At 41.6% G+C, this 18496-nt stretch overlaps 1 protein-coding gene across 1 annotated transcript in view; it reads right to left on the reverse strand.

Moving 5' to 3' along the window:
• TTC23L (tetratricopeptide repeat domain 23 like) overlaps positions 1-18496 on the reverse strand; it is a 68119-nt gene that overhangs the window by 34337 nt on the left and 15286 nt on the right. The window contains exons 5-8 of the mRNA XM_027520166.1: positions 14069-14225; positions 12591-12716; positions 10071-10248; positions 7801-7909 (exon numbers count right to left, since the gene is read on the reverse strand). Coding sequence (XP_027375967.1) covers positions 7801-7909; positions 10071-10248; positions 12591-12716; positions 14069-14225 — 570 coding nt within the window. The remainder of the gene's footprint in view (positions 1-7800; positions 7910-10070; positions 10249-12590; positions 12717-14068; positions 14226-18496) is intronic.

Genomic DNA, 18496 nt, shown 5'->3' on the forward strand with positions numbered 1-18496 from the left:
TTTTATCCCATGCTTTAAACGAGTCACTAGCCTCCTCTGCCAGCAAAGGTGCTGGTTTTCTCGGCTAGCCTCATGTTGATAAAATTGTGTTCTTCAAGGACTGAGCTGGGGCTGTGGATGGGTGGGAGCAGCCCCAGGCAAGACGCCAAAAAGACTCACTCTTTACCTAAAGCTCTAACAGATTTGAGAATGACCTGCAATTTGTTATCTGCTTGTCTATTTACAGTGTCCTGAAATGGGTACTTTTTTAATCATTTTATTCAGTTTGTGTGTGTGTGTGTGTATGCTATGTATGTTAAGAGATTATACGAACTCTTCACAAAGCCACAGCCAGAAGTCTCTACCTCTGTTTATATTTTGATGCAGTTTTTCTTACTCTGCAGTTCATTTTTCATCTTTATATAAATATAACTATAGGGCTTACCTCCTAGCTCAGTTGGTAAATAATCTGCCTGCAATGCAGGAGACCTGGGTTCAGTTCCTGGGTCCAGAAGATCCCCTGGAGAAGGAAATGGCAACCCACTCCCGTATTCTTGCCTGGAAAATCCCATGGACAGAGGAGCCTGACAGGCTAAAGTCCATGGGGTTGCAAAGAGTCAGACACTACTTAGCAACTAAACCATCACATTTGCTTTCTGTGTCCTAAAAGTGCAAGTTGTTTTTTCCTTAATGCTTTTTTAATATTTATTAGTTTATTTTTGACTGTACTGGCCCTTTGTTGCTGTGTGTGGGCTTTTCTCTAGTTGCAGCAAGCAGGGAATATTCTTGAGTTGTGGTGTGTGGGCTTCCCATTTCAGTGGCTTCTCTCCTTGTGGCAGAGCACACCATCTAGGTTTGCAGGCTTAGTAGTTGTGGCCTACGGACTCTGGAGCAATGGCTCAGTAGTTGTGGCTCATCGGTTTAGTTGCCTTGTGGCCTGTGGGATCTTCTCAGAGCAGGGATCAAACCTGTGTTCCCTGCATTGGGAGATGGATTCTTAACCACTGGACCACTAGGGAAGTCCCTTAATGCTGCTTTCTAAAAATTAACCTTTTCTTTATTTGTAAAATCTAGCCCTTTTATTTAATTTTGGTCATACTTTGATAATTGCAAGATCTCAGTCCCCTGACCAGGGACTGATTCCAGGCCATGGCAGTGAAAACCTGGGATCCTAACCACTGGTCAACTGTAGCCCTTTTAAATACTACAAAATTCTATATAACTAACATACCAAATTTTCCTTATAATATTTCACAGTTACAAATAGTGCCAGAGTGAAATCCTTATACATGTTTCCTTTTCAATTTTATTATATATATCAAATTGGTCCCTTAATTTCAAATCAGATTGATTATATTCTTTGCAGCCCAAGATGGAGAAGCTCTATACAGTCAGCAAAACAAGACCGGGAGCTGACTGTGGCTCAGATCATGAACTCCTTATTGCCAAATTCAGACTTAAATTGAAGAAAGTACGGAAAACCACTAGACCATTCAGGTATGACCTTAATCAAATCCCTTACAATTATATAGTAGAAGTGACAAACAGATTCAAGGGATGAGATCTGATAGACACAGTGTCTGAAGAACTATGGATGGAGGTTCATAACATTGTACAGGAAGCAGTAGTCAAAACCATCACCAAGAAAAAGAAATACAAAAAGGAAAAACAGTTGTCTGAGGAGACCTTACAAATAGCTGTGAAAAGAAGAGAAGCTAAAGGCCAAGGAGAAAAGGAAAGATATACCCATTTGAATGCAGAGTTTCAAAGAAGAGGAAGGAGAGATAAGAAAGCCTTCCTCAGTGATCAATGCTAAGAAATAGAGGGGAAAAAAAGAATGGGAAAGACTACAGATCTCTTCAAGAAAATTAAGAGATACCAAGGGAACACTTCACGCAAAGATAGGCACAATAAAGGACAGAAATGGTATGTACCTAACAGAAGCAAAAGATATTAAGAAGAGGTGGCAAGAATACACAGAATAACTATACAAAAAAGATCTTCATGACCCAGATAATCACAATGGTGTAATGAATCACCTAGAGCCAGACATTCTGGAATAAGAAGTCTAGTGGGCCTTAGGAAGCATTACTATGAACAAAGCTAGTGGAGGTGATAGAATATTTCAAATCCTAAAAGATGATGCTGTGAAAGTGCTGCACTCAATATGCCAACTAATTTGGAAAACTCAGCAGTGGCCACAGGACTGGAAAACATCAGTTTTCGTTCCAATCCCAAAGCCAGGCAATGACAAAGAATGTTCAAACTACCACACAATTGCACTCATCTCACACACTAGTAAAGTAATGCTCAAAGTTCTCCAAGCCAGGCTTCAACAGTACGTGAACCATGAACTTCCAAATATTCAAGCTGGATTTAGGAAAGGCAGAGGAACCAGAGATCAAATTGCCAACATCCGCTGGATCATCAAAAAAGCAAGAGAGTTCCAGAAAAACATCTACTTCTGCTTTATTGACTATGCCAAAGCCTTTGACTGTGTGGATCACAGCAAACTGTGGAAAATTCTTAAAGAGCTGGGAATACCAGACCACCTGACCTGCCTCCTGAGACAAGAAGCAACAGTTAGAACTGGACATGGAACAACAGACTGGTTTCAAATAGGGAAAGGAGTACGTCAAGGCTGTATATTGTCACCCTGATTATTTAACTTACCTGCAGATTACATCATGAGAAAAGCTAGACTGGATGAAGCACAAGCTGGAATCAAGATTGCTGGGAGAAATATCAATAACCTCAGATATGCAGATGATACCACACTTAGCAGAAAGTGAAGAACTAAAGAGCCTCTTGATGAAAGTGAAAGAGGAGAGTGAAAAATGTGGCTTAAAGCTCAACATTCAGAAAACTAAGATCATGGCATCTGGCCCCATCACTTCATGGCAAATAGGTGGGGAAATGGTGGAAACAGTCACAGACTTTATTTTGGGGGGCCCCAAAATCATTGCAGATGGTGACTGTAGCCACAAAATTAAAAGACACTTTCTCCTTGGAAGAAAAGTTATGACCAACCTAGATAGCAAGAGACATTATTTTGCCAACAAAGGTCTGTCCAGTCAAAGATATGGTTTTTCCAGTAGTTATGTATGGATGTGAGAGTTGGACTATAAAGAAAGCCAAGTGCCAAAGAATTGATGCTTTTGAACTGTGGTGTTGGAGAAGACCCTTGAGAGTCCCTTGGACTGCAAGACAATCCAACCAGTCCATCCTAGGTAAATCAGTCCTGAGTATTCATTGGAAGGACTGATGCTGAAGCTGAAACGCCAATACTTTGGCCACATGATGCGAAGAACTGACTCATTTGAAAAGACCCTGATGCTGGGAAAGATTGAAGGCAGAAGGAGAGGGGAATGACAGAAGATGAGATGGCTGGATGGCATCACCAACTCAATGGACATGAGTTTGAGTAAACTCTGGGAGTTTGGTGATGGACAGGGAGGCCTGGCGTGCTGCAGTCCATGGAGTAGCAAAGAGTCAGACAGGACTGAGCTACTGAACTGAATTTAATAACAATGTTTCCCTGGTGGCTCAGCAGTAAAGAATCTGCCTGCAGTGCAGGAGACACAAGAGACACAAGACTATCCCTGAGTCGGGAAGATCCCCTGGAGAAGGAAATGGCAACTCATTCCAGTATTCTTGCCTGGGAAATCACATGGACAGAGGAGCCTGGTGGGCCACAGTCCATGGGGTCACAAGAATCAGACTTGACTTAGCGACTAAACCACCAACACAATTTCATATCAATTACACTATCACTCCCACCAGCTATGACTGAGCAGACCTGTTTACCTATCTGGAAAATGACAGATAATTTTAAATTTTTGAAACTTTCACACAGTACGGTTGAAAAGTTGATTGCCTTATAGTTCAATATATATATATATAGCTCTAAGATGTATAATATCCTGCCTAACTGTCCTTCAAGGAGTTTGTAATCAAATTGCTCTCTTCAATGCTAAAAGGTTATCTTTTTAAAGATGCTGACAATTTGATAGAAGAAAATTGGTATCTTTGCTGTTTTATACTATTTATTGATTATTGTAAAGTAAATACAAATTTTAGTTCTTATATTTAGGACAGTGATTCATTTTGAGTTAATGCTTATGTACAATATGAAAGTGTTTGACGTTTTGGGGGACACTTGGATACCAATTGTTCCAATACCATCTGTTGAAGAGACTATCACTTGCACCCTGAATTACTTTTGTACCTTTGTCAAAAATTAATTGGCCATTAATTAATTAAGTCTATTTCTGGGCTTTCCTTATGTTCCAATGATTCTGATTTCTGTCTGTCCCTTTACCAATACCACTCTATTGATGGAGTAAATCTTAAAATCAAGCAGTATGATTCTAACTGTATTATTTTTAAAAATTGTTTTAGCTTCTTAGTTTCTTTGCTTTTCTATATAAATTTTGCAGTCAGCTTATCTATATTTACAAAAGTTCCTGGGAATTCCCTGGTTGCCCAGTGGTTAGAACTCAGTGCTTTCACTGCTGAGGGCCCAGGTTCAATCCCTGGTAGGGGAATTAGATCTCACAAGCTGTTGAGCCCAGCCAAAAGAAAAAAAATCCACTGGAATTTTGATTGTAATTGAGTTAAATTCATAAACTGATTTGGGAAAACTTGACAGGCTTCCCTGATAGCTCAGTTAGTAAAGAATTTGCCTGCAATGCAGGAGACCCCGGTTCAATTCCTGGTTCGGGAAGATCTGCTAGAGAAGGGATAGGCTACCCACTCCAGTGTTCTTGGGCTTCCCTTGTAGCTTAGCCGGTAAAGAATCCGCCTGCAATGAGGGAGACCTGGGTTTGATCCCTGGGTTGGGAAGATCCCCTGTAGAAGGAAAAGGCACCCACTCCAGTATTCTGGCCTGGAGAATTCCATGGACTGTATAGTCCATGGGGTTGCAAAGAGTCGGACGTGACTGAGTGACTTTCACTTTGACGTCTTTACTACTATGAGTCTTCCAATCCAAGAACACAATGTGTCTCCATTTATTTAGGTCATCTGTCTTTGATCAGGATTTTGTAGTTTGCAACACACAGATCCTGTGTATATTTTGCTAGATTTATACCTAAGTGTTTCATTTAGGAAGTGGGGTTCTTATAAATGATATTTTTAAAAATTTTGGTTTCCAGTTGTACACTGCTAATATAGAAATGTGTGTTGATCTTATATCCTATGACCATGCTAAGCTTAAACTCACCTGCTGGTTCTAAGAGATTTGTAAATTCCTTGGAATTGTAAATGCCTTGGTCAGTCATGCTGTCGATGAATAGAGACCATTTTATTTCTTCTAAGTTGTATGTCTTTTTCTTGCCTATTACACTGGCTAACACTTCCAGTACTATGTTGAATAAGAGTAGTGAGTGAACATCTTGTCCTTGTTTGTGATCTTAGACAAAAGCATACAATCTTACCAATGAACGTGATGTTGGCTGTAGGCCTTTTGTACAGGCCTTTGATCAGACTGAGGAAGTTCCCTTTCTATCATGAAAGGATAGTGAATTTTGTCACATGCTTTTTCTGTATCAATTGATAAGATTATGTGCTTTTTGTCTTCGGATTGTTGATATGGTCAGTCAGTTCAGTTCAGTTGTGTCCTACTCTTTGCGATCCCATGGACTGCAGCACTCCAGGCTTCCCTGTCCGTCACCAACTCCCGGAGCTTGCTCAAAACTGAGTTACTGATGCCATCCAACCATCTCATCCTCTGTCATCCCCTTCTCCTCCTGCCTTCAATCTTTCCCAGCATCAGGGTCTTTCCCAATGAATCAATTCTCCACATCAGGTGGCCAAAGTACTGGAGCTTCAGCTTCAGCGTCAGTCCTTCCAGTGAATATTCAGGACTGATTTCTTTTAGGATTTAGTTGATATGGTAGAATACATTGATTCAGGTTTGAATACTGAACCAGCCTAACATTCTCAAAGGAAAAAAACCTCACTTGGTCATTGTGTATTATTCTTTTTTCTATATTGCTATACATGTTGTTGTTGTTGTTGTTGTTTACATCTATGTGCATGAAAGGTATCGGTCTATTATTATTTTTGTTATTTTGGTTTTGTTTTTTCTTCTAATGTCTTTGTCTGATTTTGGTATCAGGGAGATGTTGGCCTCACAAAATGAGTTGGGCAGTATTCTTCTTCCTTAACTTTCTGGAGAAGATTATATAGGATGGGTGCTATTTCTTCTTCAGATGTTAAGTAGAATTACCCAGTGAAATCATCTGCCCTTGGAGCTTTCTTTCTTAGAAAGTTAACTACAAACTCTTAAAAAAAAAAAAAAAAAACAAAACTAGGGCCTATCTTTGGATTATCTATTCATCTTGGTTGAGTTTTTTACTTTACTTATGATTTTTCATGACAGGCACAAGTCTTAGATCTTTTTATAATTAAACTTAATGGTCTCTTCTTTTCAGGTGTATCTTTGCATGCTCAGAGAATTCTTCTTTTCTCCAATTTTTAATTTTAGTACATTTTATTCTAGTACTGAACTTTCTTCTGGCTAATTTATATTTTTAAGTTCTGATGTAAAAAATATTAATCCATCTGGAATTTAGAGGATGCTAGGAGTGGAAGATTTTCTTGAGTTAAAAATTAGTATGTAAGAAAAGAATAAGACAGTCTTGGAATCTCCCAACTCTATAATCATAGACTTTTTCTCATTAAAAACAAATTTTACATGTTCACAAACAGATTAAATTTCTTAATAACCATGAAGACTGTTTAAAAAAATCAAATATATACATAGAGCACAAATACTGTGAGTATACACAAGGATATTTTTAAAAGGAGAAAGATAATTAGTTAGAAAACACAGAATAAGAATCTTCAATGAACATTCAGGCTAAAGAAACCAATGTTCAAAATATCCAAATAACTTTTGAAAACTTAAAAAAAAAAGTTTATGTAATAACATAGGGAAATACAAGAATAGAAAATAATATCATCCCCCCTCATCAGACACACATACATACACACACACACACACACTTTTCCTTTCTCTCTCATATATATAATTGGCAAATAATGTTCAACAAAATGGATTATTTTTATAAGTACATAAAAGATTATTTTTAAAAAATATATTATTTTTAAAAGCACAGCATTTAAAAATATTTTAATTATATTTTTTATAAATCTCAAATTCCTCCTGATAAACCACTGAATCCATTAGTGTCCACTAATTGGATCAAGCCAGGTGAGCATGGGACTGTCCTTCCTTACCAGTTCCTCCAAGTCTCTCTCAAAGCTACCCACAATGAAAAGGACGGCACTTCCTGAGAAGGACTACTGCTGAAGGATGGGTTCATAACTCAGCTTTCCTCTAGAACCCCCAGTACCTCACTTCTGAATAAAAGTCAAGAAAATTGTAGCTGCTACAAACATTCTAAGAGTCAAGGAGGTTGAGAGTGGAGGAGGATGAGGAGAGGAGCCAATGTTTCTCTTTTATCACTGGATTTCCTAATTAACTGATAGATCTCAGGCCATGTTCATTGCATGTAGGATTCTCTACTCTTTATGCAGGTAAATTCTGGTGAGATTCTAAGGGAATAAAGGAAATAGAAATCAGATGATCTTACTGGTTTTGATGTTCCAGCTAATTTGGGGAGATATTATTGTGTCTAAATCCATGTGTAAATGACTCTACAAAAGGGTATCTAGTCTTATCTTTCTATCACAGACATGAAAAGCTACTTATCATCTGTCCATATTGATAGATACACCTATTCCATTTGGCAGTGTGCATCCCTCCTATGAGAGGGAAATGGTAATATCTGCAAAATCACCTCTTATACCTACCCTTGTGTTGTACCTCTCCAGACATGGCATAAGCCTTGGCTAGTAATGCGCTCGCCTCTGCAGCTTGGGGGCTGACTTCTGTGTACAAAGAGACACAGATAGAATGGGCCTAGAATACAGAAAATCGTGAGAAGGATAAGTATCTAAATGGCAGTGTTTCACTGTGGATTTTATAGTAGCTCCCACAGAAGTGCTGGTTGATTGACAGCTGATGTTTATTTAATCATGGAGTTACCTACCTGTGAGAGGAGTTTGAGTCCCAGATCTGCTACTTCCTCTCTGTGATTCTTGAGCAAGTAATTTTACCTTCATATGTAGAAAGAATATATACTTTCCATTGATTAGGGTTTGAAAGTGAAAGTCGCTCAGCTGTGTCTGACTCTTTTCAAGCCCATGGACTAACAGTCCATGGAATTCTCCAGTCCAGAATACTGGAGTGGGTAGCCTTTCCCTTCTCCAGGGGATCTTCCTAAGCCAGGGATTGAACCCAGGTCTCCGGAATTGCAGGCGGATTCTTTACCAGCTGAGTCACAAGAGAAGCCCTGATTAGGGTTTGGGAAAAGTTAAATGAGATGATGCGTGCAAAGCTCTGGGCACAGCACCCTTCACATGGCAGGTTCTCAAAAAATTATTACTTTTTATTATGTTTCATCACAAAAGCAAAATTATAGCTTTAGCTCAACCTCTCAAAGGTTCAGTATCAAAAAAAAAGGCTAGTAAAGCGTGAATCCTAGAGCCCAGCTGCCTGGGTTTCCATCTTAGTTCAGCCATTTACTATAACATAAGGCAAGTCACTATAATTTCTTTGAATATAAAACAGGGGTGACAAAAATTGTATTTGTCACAAACAGTTGTAAAGATTAAATGAATATGTATATAGTGTTTAGGTATCACTAAACATTATAAGCATTAGAGAAATACAGCTTTTATTATCTGAACTAAAATGGAAGGAGTAACACTTTGGAAAAAGAAAGAAAACAGGAAGTATCCAGTTCACTACCCACCAGCAAGAAAAGAGCCACCTGTACTTCATACTTCATAGGCCAAACACCATGAGGTATTTCAAGGAGCTCCAGACAGCACTCAAGACAACACTTTAGAGCTAAGATCCATTGCAGAGTTGTTATGAGTAGGGGCTGTGGGGTCAAATCTTCTGAGTTCAAATCCTTGCTCACCCACCTCCCCCCCAACCTGTTAGCTATACAATTTCCAGTGAATTAGCTATAGTTCTTTGTGCTCCAGTTTCCTAATGCTTAAAATAAGATTAAAAAAATAAATAATGGTGCTTACTTCATATGCTTATTTCATGAAATAAATGAACTAATATAGCCTCATATGCACATGGTAAAAGCATTCCATACATTTGAACTATTATTTTTGTTGTGGGTGGGAAACCCTGATTATGTACTGTTTTACTCATTCTAAACTGGACTGCTGCTTTAAGGGAGTCTCAGACACACCGGCCAGGTTTTCTCCGTAAGTAGTGGACTCCCTGTCTTCCGGGCAGCACTCCTAAACATCTCTCCATCGTGATGTCAATAACCTGGGCTTTCTGGATTGCAGGCAAACGCCTTTTCTTCAGCAGCAGACTGCTGTCATATGCACTGTTCGAGGGCAGTACACTTTTTTTTGCAAAATAGGAAATCCAGTACTACGATCTGATCTCAGTCATGGGAGATACCTGAAGCCATAGGCACAGTTTTCCGTTGAGGAGAGAAAAGGTGAATTTAACCAGCAGTTTCGAGGAAAGTTTTAAGTAGCTGATACATAAAGTGCCCTACACTATTTAAATTATGATAGACTCAACATTCCTTTGTACGTCTCGTTTCGTTTTCCCCTCGGCATCTGTCAAATTAGTCACCTCCAAGCAAAACACCATCTTGGTGGTTTAACCTTAGATTGGAAATTCAACCAGCTAGACTAGTTTACAGGACAAATTAGAGCATTACACCAAAATATTATAAAATTTCATTTTAGAAGCCCTTTGCATTTGTTAAAGACGTGAACTCAGTTGCCCCTCTGGCTTTTTCCCTCAGCTCCCTCTTCCTGGCACAGACAGAGGTGAGGGAAGCCAGGAGGGGAAATGCTGTGTTAAATCAGGTCACACAGCAGACAGGCCCGCCATAAGCCTGTGTTCCTTGTCCAGAGTTTGAGGAAGGTCTCTTGTGTGGATCTGGAGGCAAATCAATCCCATCCCGTTCTTCCCTTCTGGGAACCAGGCCTGCGGCCAAACAAAGCCTCCTGGCCTGGACTTCAGCCAACCCACCTACCTGGTGCAAGTACTGGATGGCTTGCTCATGGTTCCTCCTCAGCTGCTCGATCTGAGCAATTTCCTGGTAAAGACTGACCAGCTCTGACGTACTGTCACCCTTATTGGCAATAACATTGTCAACTGCCTTTTCAAAGTATACCAGCGCAAGGTTTAACCTGCAGTTGGCCAAGGAGGCTCTGGAAGAAAAGAGACAAGAGTGGAAAGTCAGAGCGAGGTGACTTGCTCTGCAGACACAGAAGGAACTTTCTAAGAACCAAACAATTTGGCCTTCACAGGCTGATCATCTGTGTGGGTGGCTCCAAGTCCAGCCTTGCCGTAAACACACTCCTATTAGCCAGTATTTTACCCACCAGATTTCACTGACTACCATTTTATCAAACCCATTAATATATCACGATAGGCTAATTTTATAAAAAAAGCATATGGAAAAAATGGTGTCCGGCCGTTCATAAGATGGGATAATTTACCCCATAACAAAGACTTGTTAAAATCAAAATAAAATTTGATTACCTCTGATTCCTTCTCTTTTAGGCTAAAGCAGGGGTTTTCCTTTATTTTGTTTGATCTAGTTTAGTTTATTCTTCCTCAGTTAAAAATAAGGCAGGATAGAGAAAACAATGTAAGTATCTCCCCACCAAAAGGGGGATGATTAAATAAATCATGGCACATCACACAATAAAATACTTCAGACATGAAAAATTTTAAATGTGCTAAGTTCAAAAAACAGTTAGAAAACTGTACTTAAAATATGATCCTGATGTGTATACATGTAAAGCACTTAGAACAGTGTCGAGAAAGTAGTTATACTTTTGTAAACACTCCAACACTTAGAACAGTGTGTGTACAAAACAGGTCAACTGTGTGGAATGGATGAATGAAATATACACTCAAAGTTATTCTGAAAGAGGAACAAGGCTATCTTTCACATAAGCACAAAAATCTACGTCACTGCCCTGTGTGTCAGCAGGAGACAGTCACTGGACTCTAACTTTAGCCTGCAGACTTAAGAATTGTTTCTGATTCAACTCTGGACATTCCAACATCTCCCTGCCATTTCCCATTTGACTACTAGGTTCATAGCTGTTTAGAGGAGGCAAGTATGACTCATGTATTTCATTTACTTACCATTCCATCGTCTACCCTACCATGCCAAGTGCTTACAGTTCTGGAAACAGACTGTTTTCAAGGATGTGAAGATATTTGAAAAATCTAGGGAACAGTAAACCTTTTATTATTCTTTTTCTCCTCTGATACTCTGATGGGCCCATTCTCATATCTAAATATTCTGATTCTCAGAGGATCCCTAACTGTAAAACAGCTAAGTCTCATTCTGGCTTGAACAAATTCCATGAACTTTGTTTCCATATGGAATACAACTTTCCTTAAAAATGCATGTGCTATGAATAACTCAAGGACCTCCAATATATTGTTCTCATTAAGTGTTTCTTCTTTATCATTTAAGTTGTCATATTTAATGACAAAATGAAAGTGAAAGTTGCTCAGTCGTTTCCGACTGTTTGTGACCCCATGAACTATACAGTCCATGGAATTCTCCAGGCCAGAATACTGGAGTGAGTAGCCTTTCCGGTCTCCAGGGGATCTTCCCAACCCAGGGATTGAACCCAGGTCTCCTGCATTACAGGCAGATTCTTTACCAGCTGAGTCACAAGGGAAGCCCCAAAATACTGGAGTGGGTAGCCTATCCCTTCTCCAGGGGATCTTCCCAACCCAGGAATCGAACCAGGGTCTTCTGCATTGCAGATGGATTCTTTACCAACTGAACTATGAGGGAAGACCACTTAATGGCAAAAGTAGGTGGCAATTCAGAAAAAATTAAAAAATGAAGTAATTTTAGAGTAAGTAGGAGAGGCGGCACAAGGAAGGGCTAAGAGTCTGTAAGTTCAGACCAAGTTCCAATCCAATACTTAAAGCTTATCTCCTTGGATGGTTTCTTTATCCTCAGCTCAGTCTCTTTGCCCTCTTTCTAATGAGATAAGTAATTGCACCAGCTATCTCAGGGGTGGCTATGAGGATTAAATGGGAAGGAGCACAGAAAACTTAGAACATGGTGTATGCATTTGGTAAATATGAGCCTCTTTTACTATTATTTGAGTCTCTGGTTCTTTTGCTGTAAATATTTTTCTCCCCTTATATACCGAGTACAGGACAATCATGTAATTCCGGGCTTTAGTCATAAAAATGAATATCCATTGGAAGGACTGATGCTGAAGCTAAAGCTCCATTACTTTGGCTGCCTGATGTGAAGATGTGACTTCATTGGAAAAGACCCTGATGCTGGGAAAGACTGAAGGCAGGAGGAGAAGGGGGTGACAGAGGACGAGACGGTTGGATGGCATCCCCGATTTGATGGACATGAATTTGAGCAAACTCCAGGAGATAGTGAAGGACAGAGGAGCCTGGTGCTTTGCAGTCCATGGGCTGCAGAGTCGGACAAGGCTTAGTGACTGCACAAAAACAAAGTCACGAAAATCCAAGCTTCTCTAAGCCCAGATCTCACCTGCCCAAAGCGACTGTTAGATCTTTCTCCGAGACCTGTAATCCACAAGTGCCCCCCTTATAGGATTCTCTCAGCTCCTTCATGTTTCTCTCTGACTTCTGCAGGTTGAAATACGCTTCTCTGCCAGTGAAACAGTCAAGGAGAGTGCCAGGTACACAAACGCCCCCACTGACCAGGGCAGAGTTGGTAAGCAAACAAAAGGGGCCCTTGGGAAAACGTAACAGTATCTGGGAACACACACTTCCCTCTATTTTCATCTGAACGTGTTGTCGAGAAGGGAGGATTCTTCGGAAAAGGAACGGGGCCCTGGGTGTCTTGTGGTGTTGCAGGGGTCCGGGGCTAGGATGGGTGGCAAGCACTGGGAGTGAACGGAAACCGTGAATTACATGGGACTTCCTTGGAGGCATCTGCTGTGTGACAACAATTATTCATTTTTTCCCAAGCTGGTTTCTGTGAATGGCAAAAGAAAGGAACCAATTTTGCTGAAAGGGACTTTCTGGGTCATTTAGAAAGTCCAAGCAGAGCAGCTTTTTGGCGAGAGGCAAACAGCAGGAAAGAAAATCCCCTTAATTCCCAATATCCTTCCATTTCCCGCATTCTCAATAGCCCTCTGGCGAATGGCTTAAAAGAGGAAGGAAATGTATCAGATTTTGCAAGCTGAGTATATCAGGACCAAAAATGTAGAGGGGGGATGTGTAGAGAGGAGCTCAAAGAGGGTTTATGATTATTCATGAACATGAAAGACCCCTTAGTTTTCAAAAGCAGAGATAGTACCCACAGGCTGTCAAAATCACAAGCTTTTGGAGGAGAGGCATTTTTAACCGTTCTCCCTTGAAATACGGAAAACTATTTCTTTGGTCTATTTTGCTTGGCCTTCGGCTTCATGGGCAGTGTTCTCAACAGCATTTTAGAAAAATTAAACCATCAAGTGTACATTAAATCAGAGGTTTTTGGCTGTGTGTTACAAGTAACCTGGGGCTTTTAAAAAATCTCAGGGAACAGATGCACCCAGGGCCTACTAAATCAAACTCGCGGGGGTGGGACCCAAATAGCAATCATTCTTAAAGCTCCCCAGGGGATGAGGATGTGTAGCCTACTCTGACAGTGCTTCAGATTACCATCCATCCTCTGTCTTCCTACATGGCCACTGCCATCATCATCCACCTCCTTACTGCTAACATTGCCTGTCTTGAGGGCTCAACGAAGCTCAAGACAGGCTCCCAAAACTTTCAGGTGCCCAGGAGGTGTGTCCCCAGTGAGAACCCTCCTGGCTCAACTCAGAGCTCATATGAATAGACACAGGAGGAACATTTGTACTTTCTAAGACAGACTTTCCTAGTGGAGGCTCATGGAGGGCTCAGACGTCAGAATAGAGCTATGAGGCCTCGGTTCCACCTTCCACCCTGTGTGAGATGACTCATCTGGCGTGGATGGACCCCGGCCCTGATCCCCAGATCCCGCTGGGAAGGAAAGGATATTGGTTCTGCAGGAGGCAGACCACTCCCAGAGTATAGTAGAGCATGACCAGAGTCTCCAGAATTTGCTTTTCCTCCTTGTCTGAGGTTGTGGTTCCCTTCCAGGTCAGCAGGACATTCTTGGCGGACTCGGCATGTTTCTTGGCCTGAGCTGGAAGGCCTGGGGGAGTTGGAGGGTGAAGGGCAAGAAGGATAACATTAAGAAGGCACATTTCAGTCAAAGGCATTCCTGGGAGGGGCTAAGGTGGGCAATATGCTTGTCAGTATGGTCTTTAGTACTGGTTCCCCAAACTGCAGCGCATTAGAATCATCTGGAATGCTTGTAAAGAATAAGGTTCCTGGCCACCCCCTCCCTAGACCTGTTGAGTTGGGATCTCTAGAGGAAGGGGATCCAGGACTCTATATTTGAAATTACCTGCACAAGTGTTTCTTATGCAGCCATCCTGGCATTCATCGACAGACTCTATCTGGACATCACTGATGGAGTGATGGAGACAGTAAAGGAAGCTGAGGATCCCAGTCTCAATCTCTTGCTAATGCCATGTGACCTTTTCAACCCACAGAGCTTCTCCGTTCCCCCACATGTGAAATGACAACAAAATTACAGCAGCTGCCCTTTTACCAACACATGGAGACAGTCCAGAAATGAACTGGGTTAATGCCACAGAATGCATGCTTTGAGCTTGCTGGAAAAGGGATTCTATAAAGACAGGGGCTTATGAATACAATTACTTCCATCTGGGGATTTTTTTTCAGTCCAAGATGACGTTGTTGATACTAATTGGTCACACACACACACACACACACACACACACACACACACACAGGATCTAATTTCTAATACAGTGAGGCCCCTCTCTAGATAAAGAAGACAAAAGGGATGCCAACGCCCCACAAGACAGAACATGCAGTGTGTTTCCCCTTGTTTTCTAACTAAAGGCTGGTGTTCCTGAGCCACTTATTTGAACTGGAATTAGTCCAGTTAACAGAGGGAGACTTGGGAGTGTTCAGGTTACAGAACTATTTCCTCATCTTCCACACCAGCTCATGTCCAGTGATCTCTGATGGATAAGGGGAACCCTGGAGAAAAGAGAAAGGCCAGCAGAGAACACAGATAGCTTTTCCTCTGCCCTCCTGAGGACCACCCATGGCTGGCACAGCTCTCCTCCCTGCAGACCCGAGGTCTGGGAAACATATTCACCCTGCCACAGAAGGAGGCCCGCTGTGCTTTTGACTTGCCCCTCCCACCCCAGCCCACAGTTTGCTCTCTTTCTGGCCCATAAGCGGCTTCCCTGATAGCTCAGCTGGTAAAGAATCTGCCCGCAATGCAGGAGACCCCAGTTCGATTCCTGGGTCAGGAAGATCCCCTGGAGAGGGGATATGCTACCCACTCCAGTATTCTTAGGATTCCCTGGTGACTCAGATGGTAAAGAATCCACCTGTAATGCAGGAGATCTGAGTTCTATCCCTGGGTCGGGAAGATTCCCCTGGAAGAGGACATGGCAACGCACTCCAGTACTTGGAGAATCTTCCTTGGAGAATCTCCTTGGACAGAGGATCCTGGCAGGCTACAGTCCATGGTGTTGCAAAGAGTCGGACATGACTGAGTGACTAAGCACAGCACACAGCACTGGCCTTTGCAGCTGCTTTCACGGCACAGTGTAGTCGGTGGCATTAGAGATGATTAAAAGGACTTGCTTTTAAAGCCTAAAGCCCTCATATGTTCAAATGTGCAGGTCCTTCTTAATGAATTGCAACAATGAGAACACAGTTTCTCTGAAAGACCTACAAGTGACCCAGAAGCCAAGAAGTCTTTGTTAGAATACTCCGAAATGCCCTTTCTGTAGGTCTCAACAGAAGAGAAAAACAGACTCTGTAGCCAAAGAAAGGGCTACATCTCAAGTTACCAGATGACAGGGGTCCTCAAATTGCATGGAAAGCGCCTGTTACAGTGCAGAGTCCTGGGCCTCCAGTAGTTATGGTTCACAAGTTCTAAGGGGAGAACCAAGGGTTCAGATTTATAACAGCTATCTTAGATGATACTGATATAGGCTGTCTGAGGACCACACTTAGAGCAACAGTGAGTTAGTAAAGTCTTTATGCAGGAAGTGGGACTCTTCTCCTGCCTAAAGAGTAGGTAGGTTCTAACTGATGGAGAAGAATGAGAAAGGGTTTCCACTAGGAGGAAACAGCCTGAGGCCATGAAGACAGAACGTGTGTGTGCGTGTGTGTGTGTGTGTGTGTGTGCGTGCACACGCGCACACATGTGCTGGAATATTAGGGAAGGCTGTGAGAAGACCAGTTTGACAAACTGCTAAGTCACTTCAGTCAAGTCCAACTCTGTGCGACCCCATAAACTGGGTTCCTTCTCCAATGCATGAAAGTGAAAGGTATAAGTGAAGTCACTCAGTCGTGTCCCATGGACTGCAGCCCACCAGGCTCCTCCATCCATGGGATTTTCCAGGCAAGAGTACTGGAGTGGGGTGTCATTGCCTTCTCTGAGTCTGACTAAAGGGAGGTTTAAATTCAAAGACAATTAAAAAAGTAAATAAATTGAAAGACAAGGAAGATATGAATCGGATGGGGAAAATGGAGTCTTAGATGCCAAGACGAGGAGGCTGGACTTGATCTGCAGGGTGACAGGGAGTCTTTACAGGTCCTGAGAAGGTAGCAGCAACAGAAAACTCTGCCAGGGAATCAGACCAAGACAACGGACTAGGAAACTGAGAGTCTTTTTATCAAATAGGTTACTTTCCATGACCAGCTGGGCCCTTGGGATTGTGTCAATAAGGAGAGCAGGAACCACATTTAGATGCTTCCCTGGGTGTAGAGGAAGGAGAAAAGTGAAACTGGATGAGCCACTGAAAACCACTCCTGGATCAGCACAACACTGCTCCTGGGCTCCTAAATGAGAAACAGATCCTAAAGTCCTTCTGAGGCTTTGCAAGTCTCCCTCTCAGCCCCACACCCCAGCCCTGGGGGCCCAGCGCTACTTGTGAAATCCCCAAGAGGAACACTTCCTCTATACGCATCAGCTAGTTAATTATATAGTTTCTTGTCTCCCCCTTCATTGCATTGTGTTCCTTCTGATGAAAAAGCAGAGCTCCTGACCAGTGGGCCTTAAGTAAATGAACTAAACAGCTCATTAAACTTGAAAGTTCAGCCCTAAAGAAAAAATGACTCCTTTACCCTTCCCAGAATGCACTTTGGTCTCCAAAGTGGGATGTGTATACCTTTCTGGGTATGAAAGATGCCATTAGGGTGTGTGGGAGGGGATAAAAACTTCTCTCTTTTTTTTAAAAAAAGTATTTGTTGTTTTCCATTTTAATCAATATTTATAATAGTACATAATATTTGATGCCATTGTACATAGTTTATAATAAATACATATTTATGGAGAGCGCACAAAACTTTTTTAGTGCTAAGGAAGCTAACTCTCAAGAGTTTAGAGACCACAACTTCAGACAAATGTTTTCTAAAGTTTCCAAGTATAAAAAAGTCCTTTTTTTGTTTAAAAATACAAATCTCACTCTGGGACTTCCCTGGTGGTCTAGCAGTTAAGAATCCACCTTGCAATGCAGGGGATATAGGTTCAATATCTGGTCAGGAAACTAAGATCCCACATGCCGTGGATCAACTAAGACCACACAATGCAACTACTGGAGCCCAGAGCCATGACTAGAGAATCCTTGAACAACAGTGAAAGATCCTGCATGATGCAACAAAGATCCCATGTGCCAGGGCTAAGACACAATGCAGCCAAATAAATAAAATAAATTTTAAAAATGTCACTCTGTGATAATATTTTTATAACATTCCCTACATGAGAAAATTCAAGATGACAAAAAAATATGATGAATCAGACTCTAATGCTTTATAGTAATTACAAGAAAACTCTCTTTTGTGGAAAAATAGTGTCTGCATATATGTGTACATGTAAGATTCATTTCCTCTCTCTCCAGAGGACACTCACAGATCAGTAACCTTGTTCCCTAACTCCAAGTCCCAACTCCCCAGTTCCAACGTCTGTTCCGAGACCAAGTCAGTTTCCTTTACTTGCTTTCCCAAGCCAAGGACACCAGCCTTCTCCCTGCACCAGGAATGCAGCAACTACAGAAGTGAAAATCAGGGCAGCAGCAAGACCTGCTTCTGAAGCCTGAGACTCAGAAATCACAAGCACATACTGATAAACTGGGAAAGGGGTCTGGAGATTGTTCACCCAATGTATCAATCATTTCTTTTTAATTTAGGATAAGATTCCACCACTGATGTCTGTTACTCTGACTCAGGCCACAGACAATCTGCTCAGAGCTCTTCAGCCTTTGTCACCTTAGAACATCACCTATATTTAGGAAGTTCTCACAGTAGTGATTAAGAGAGCAGGGTCTAGGGCCAGACTTCCAAGTACAGAAGTTGGCTTAGCCACTACCT

This window comes from Bos indicus x Bos taurus, chromosome 20, assembly GCF_003369695.1.
Source record: "Bos indicus x Bos taurus breed Angus x Brahman F1 hybrid chromosome 20, Bos_hybrid_MaternalHap_v2.0, whole genome shotgun sequence".
NCBI lineage: Eukaryota > Metazoa > Chordata > Mammalia > Artiodactyla > Bovidae > Bos > Bos indicus x Bos taurus.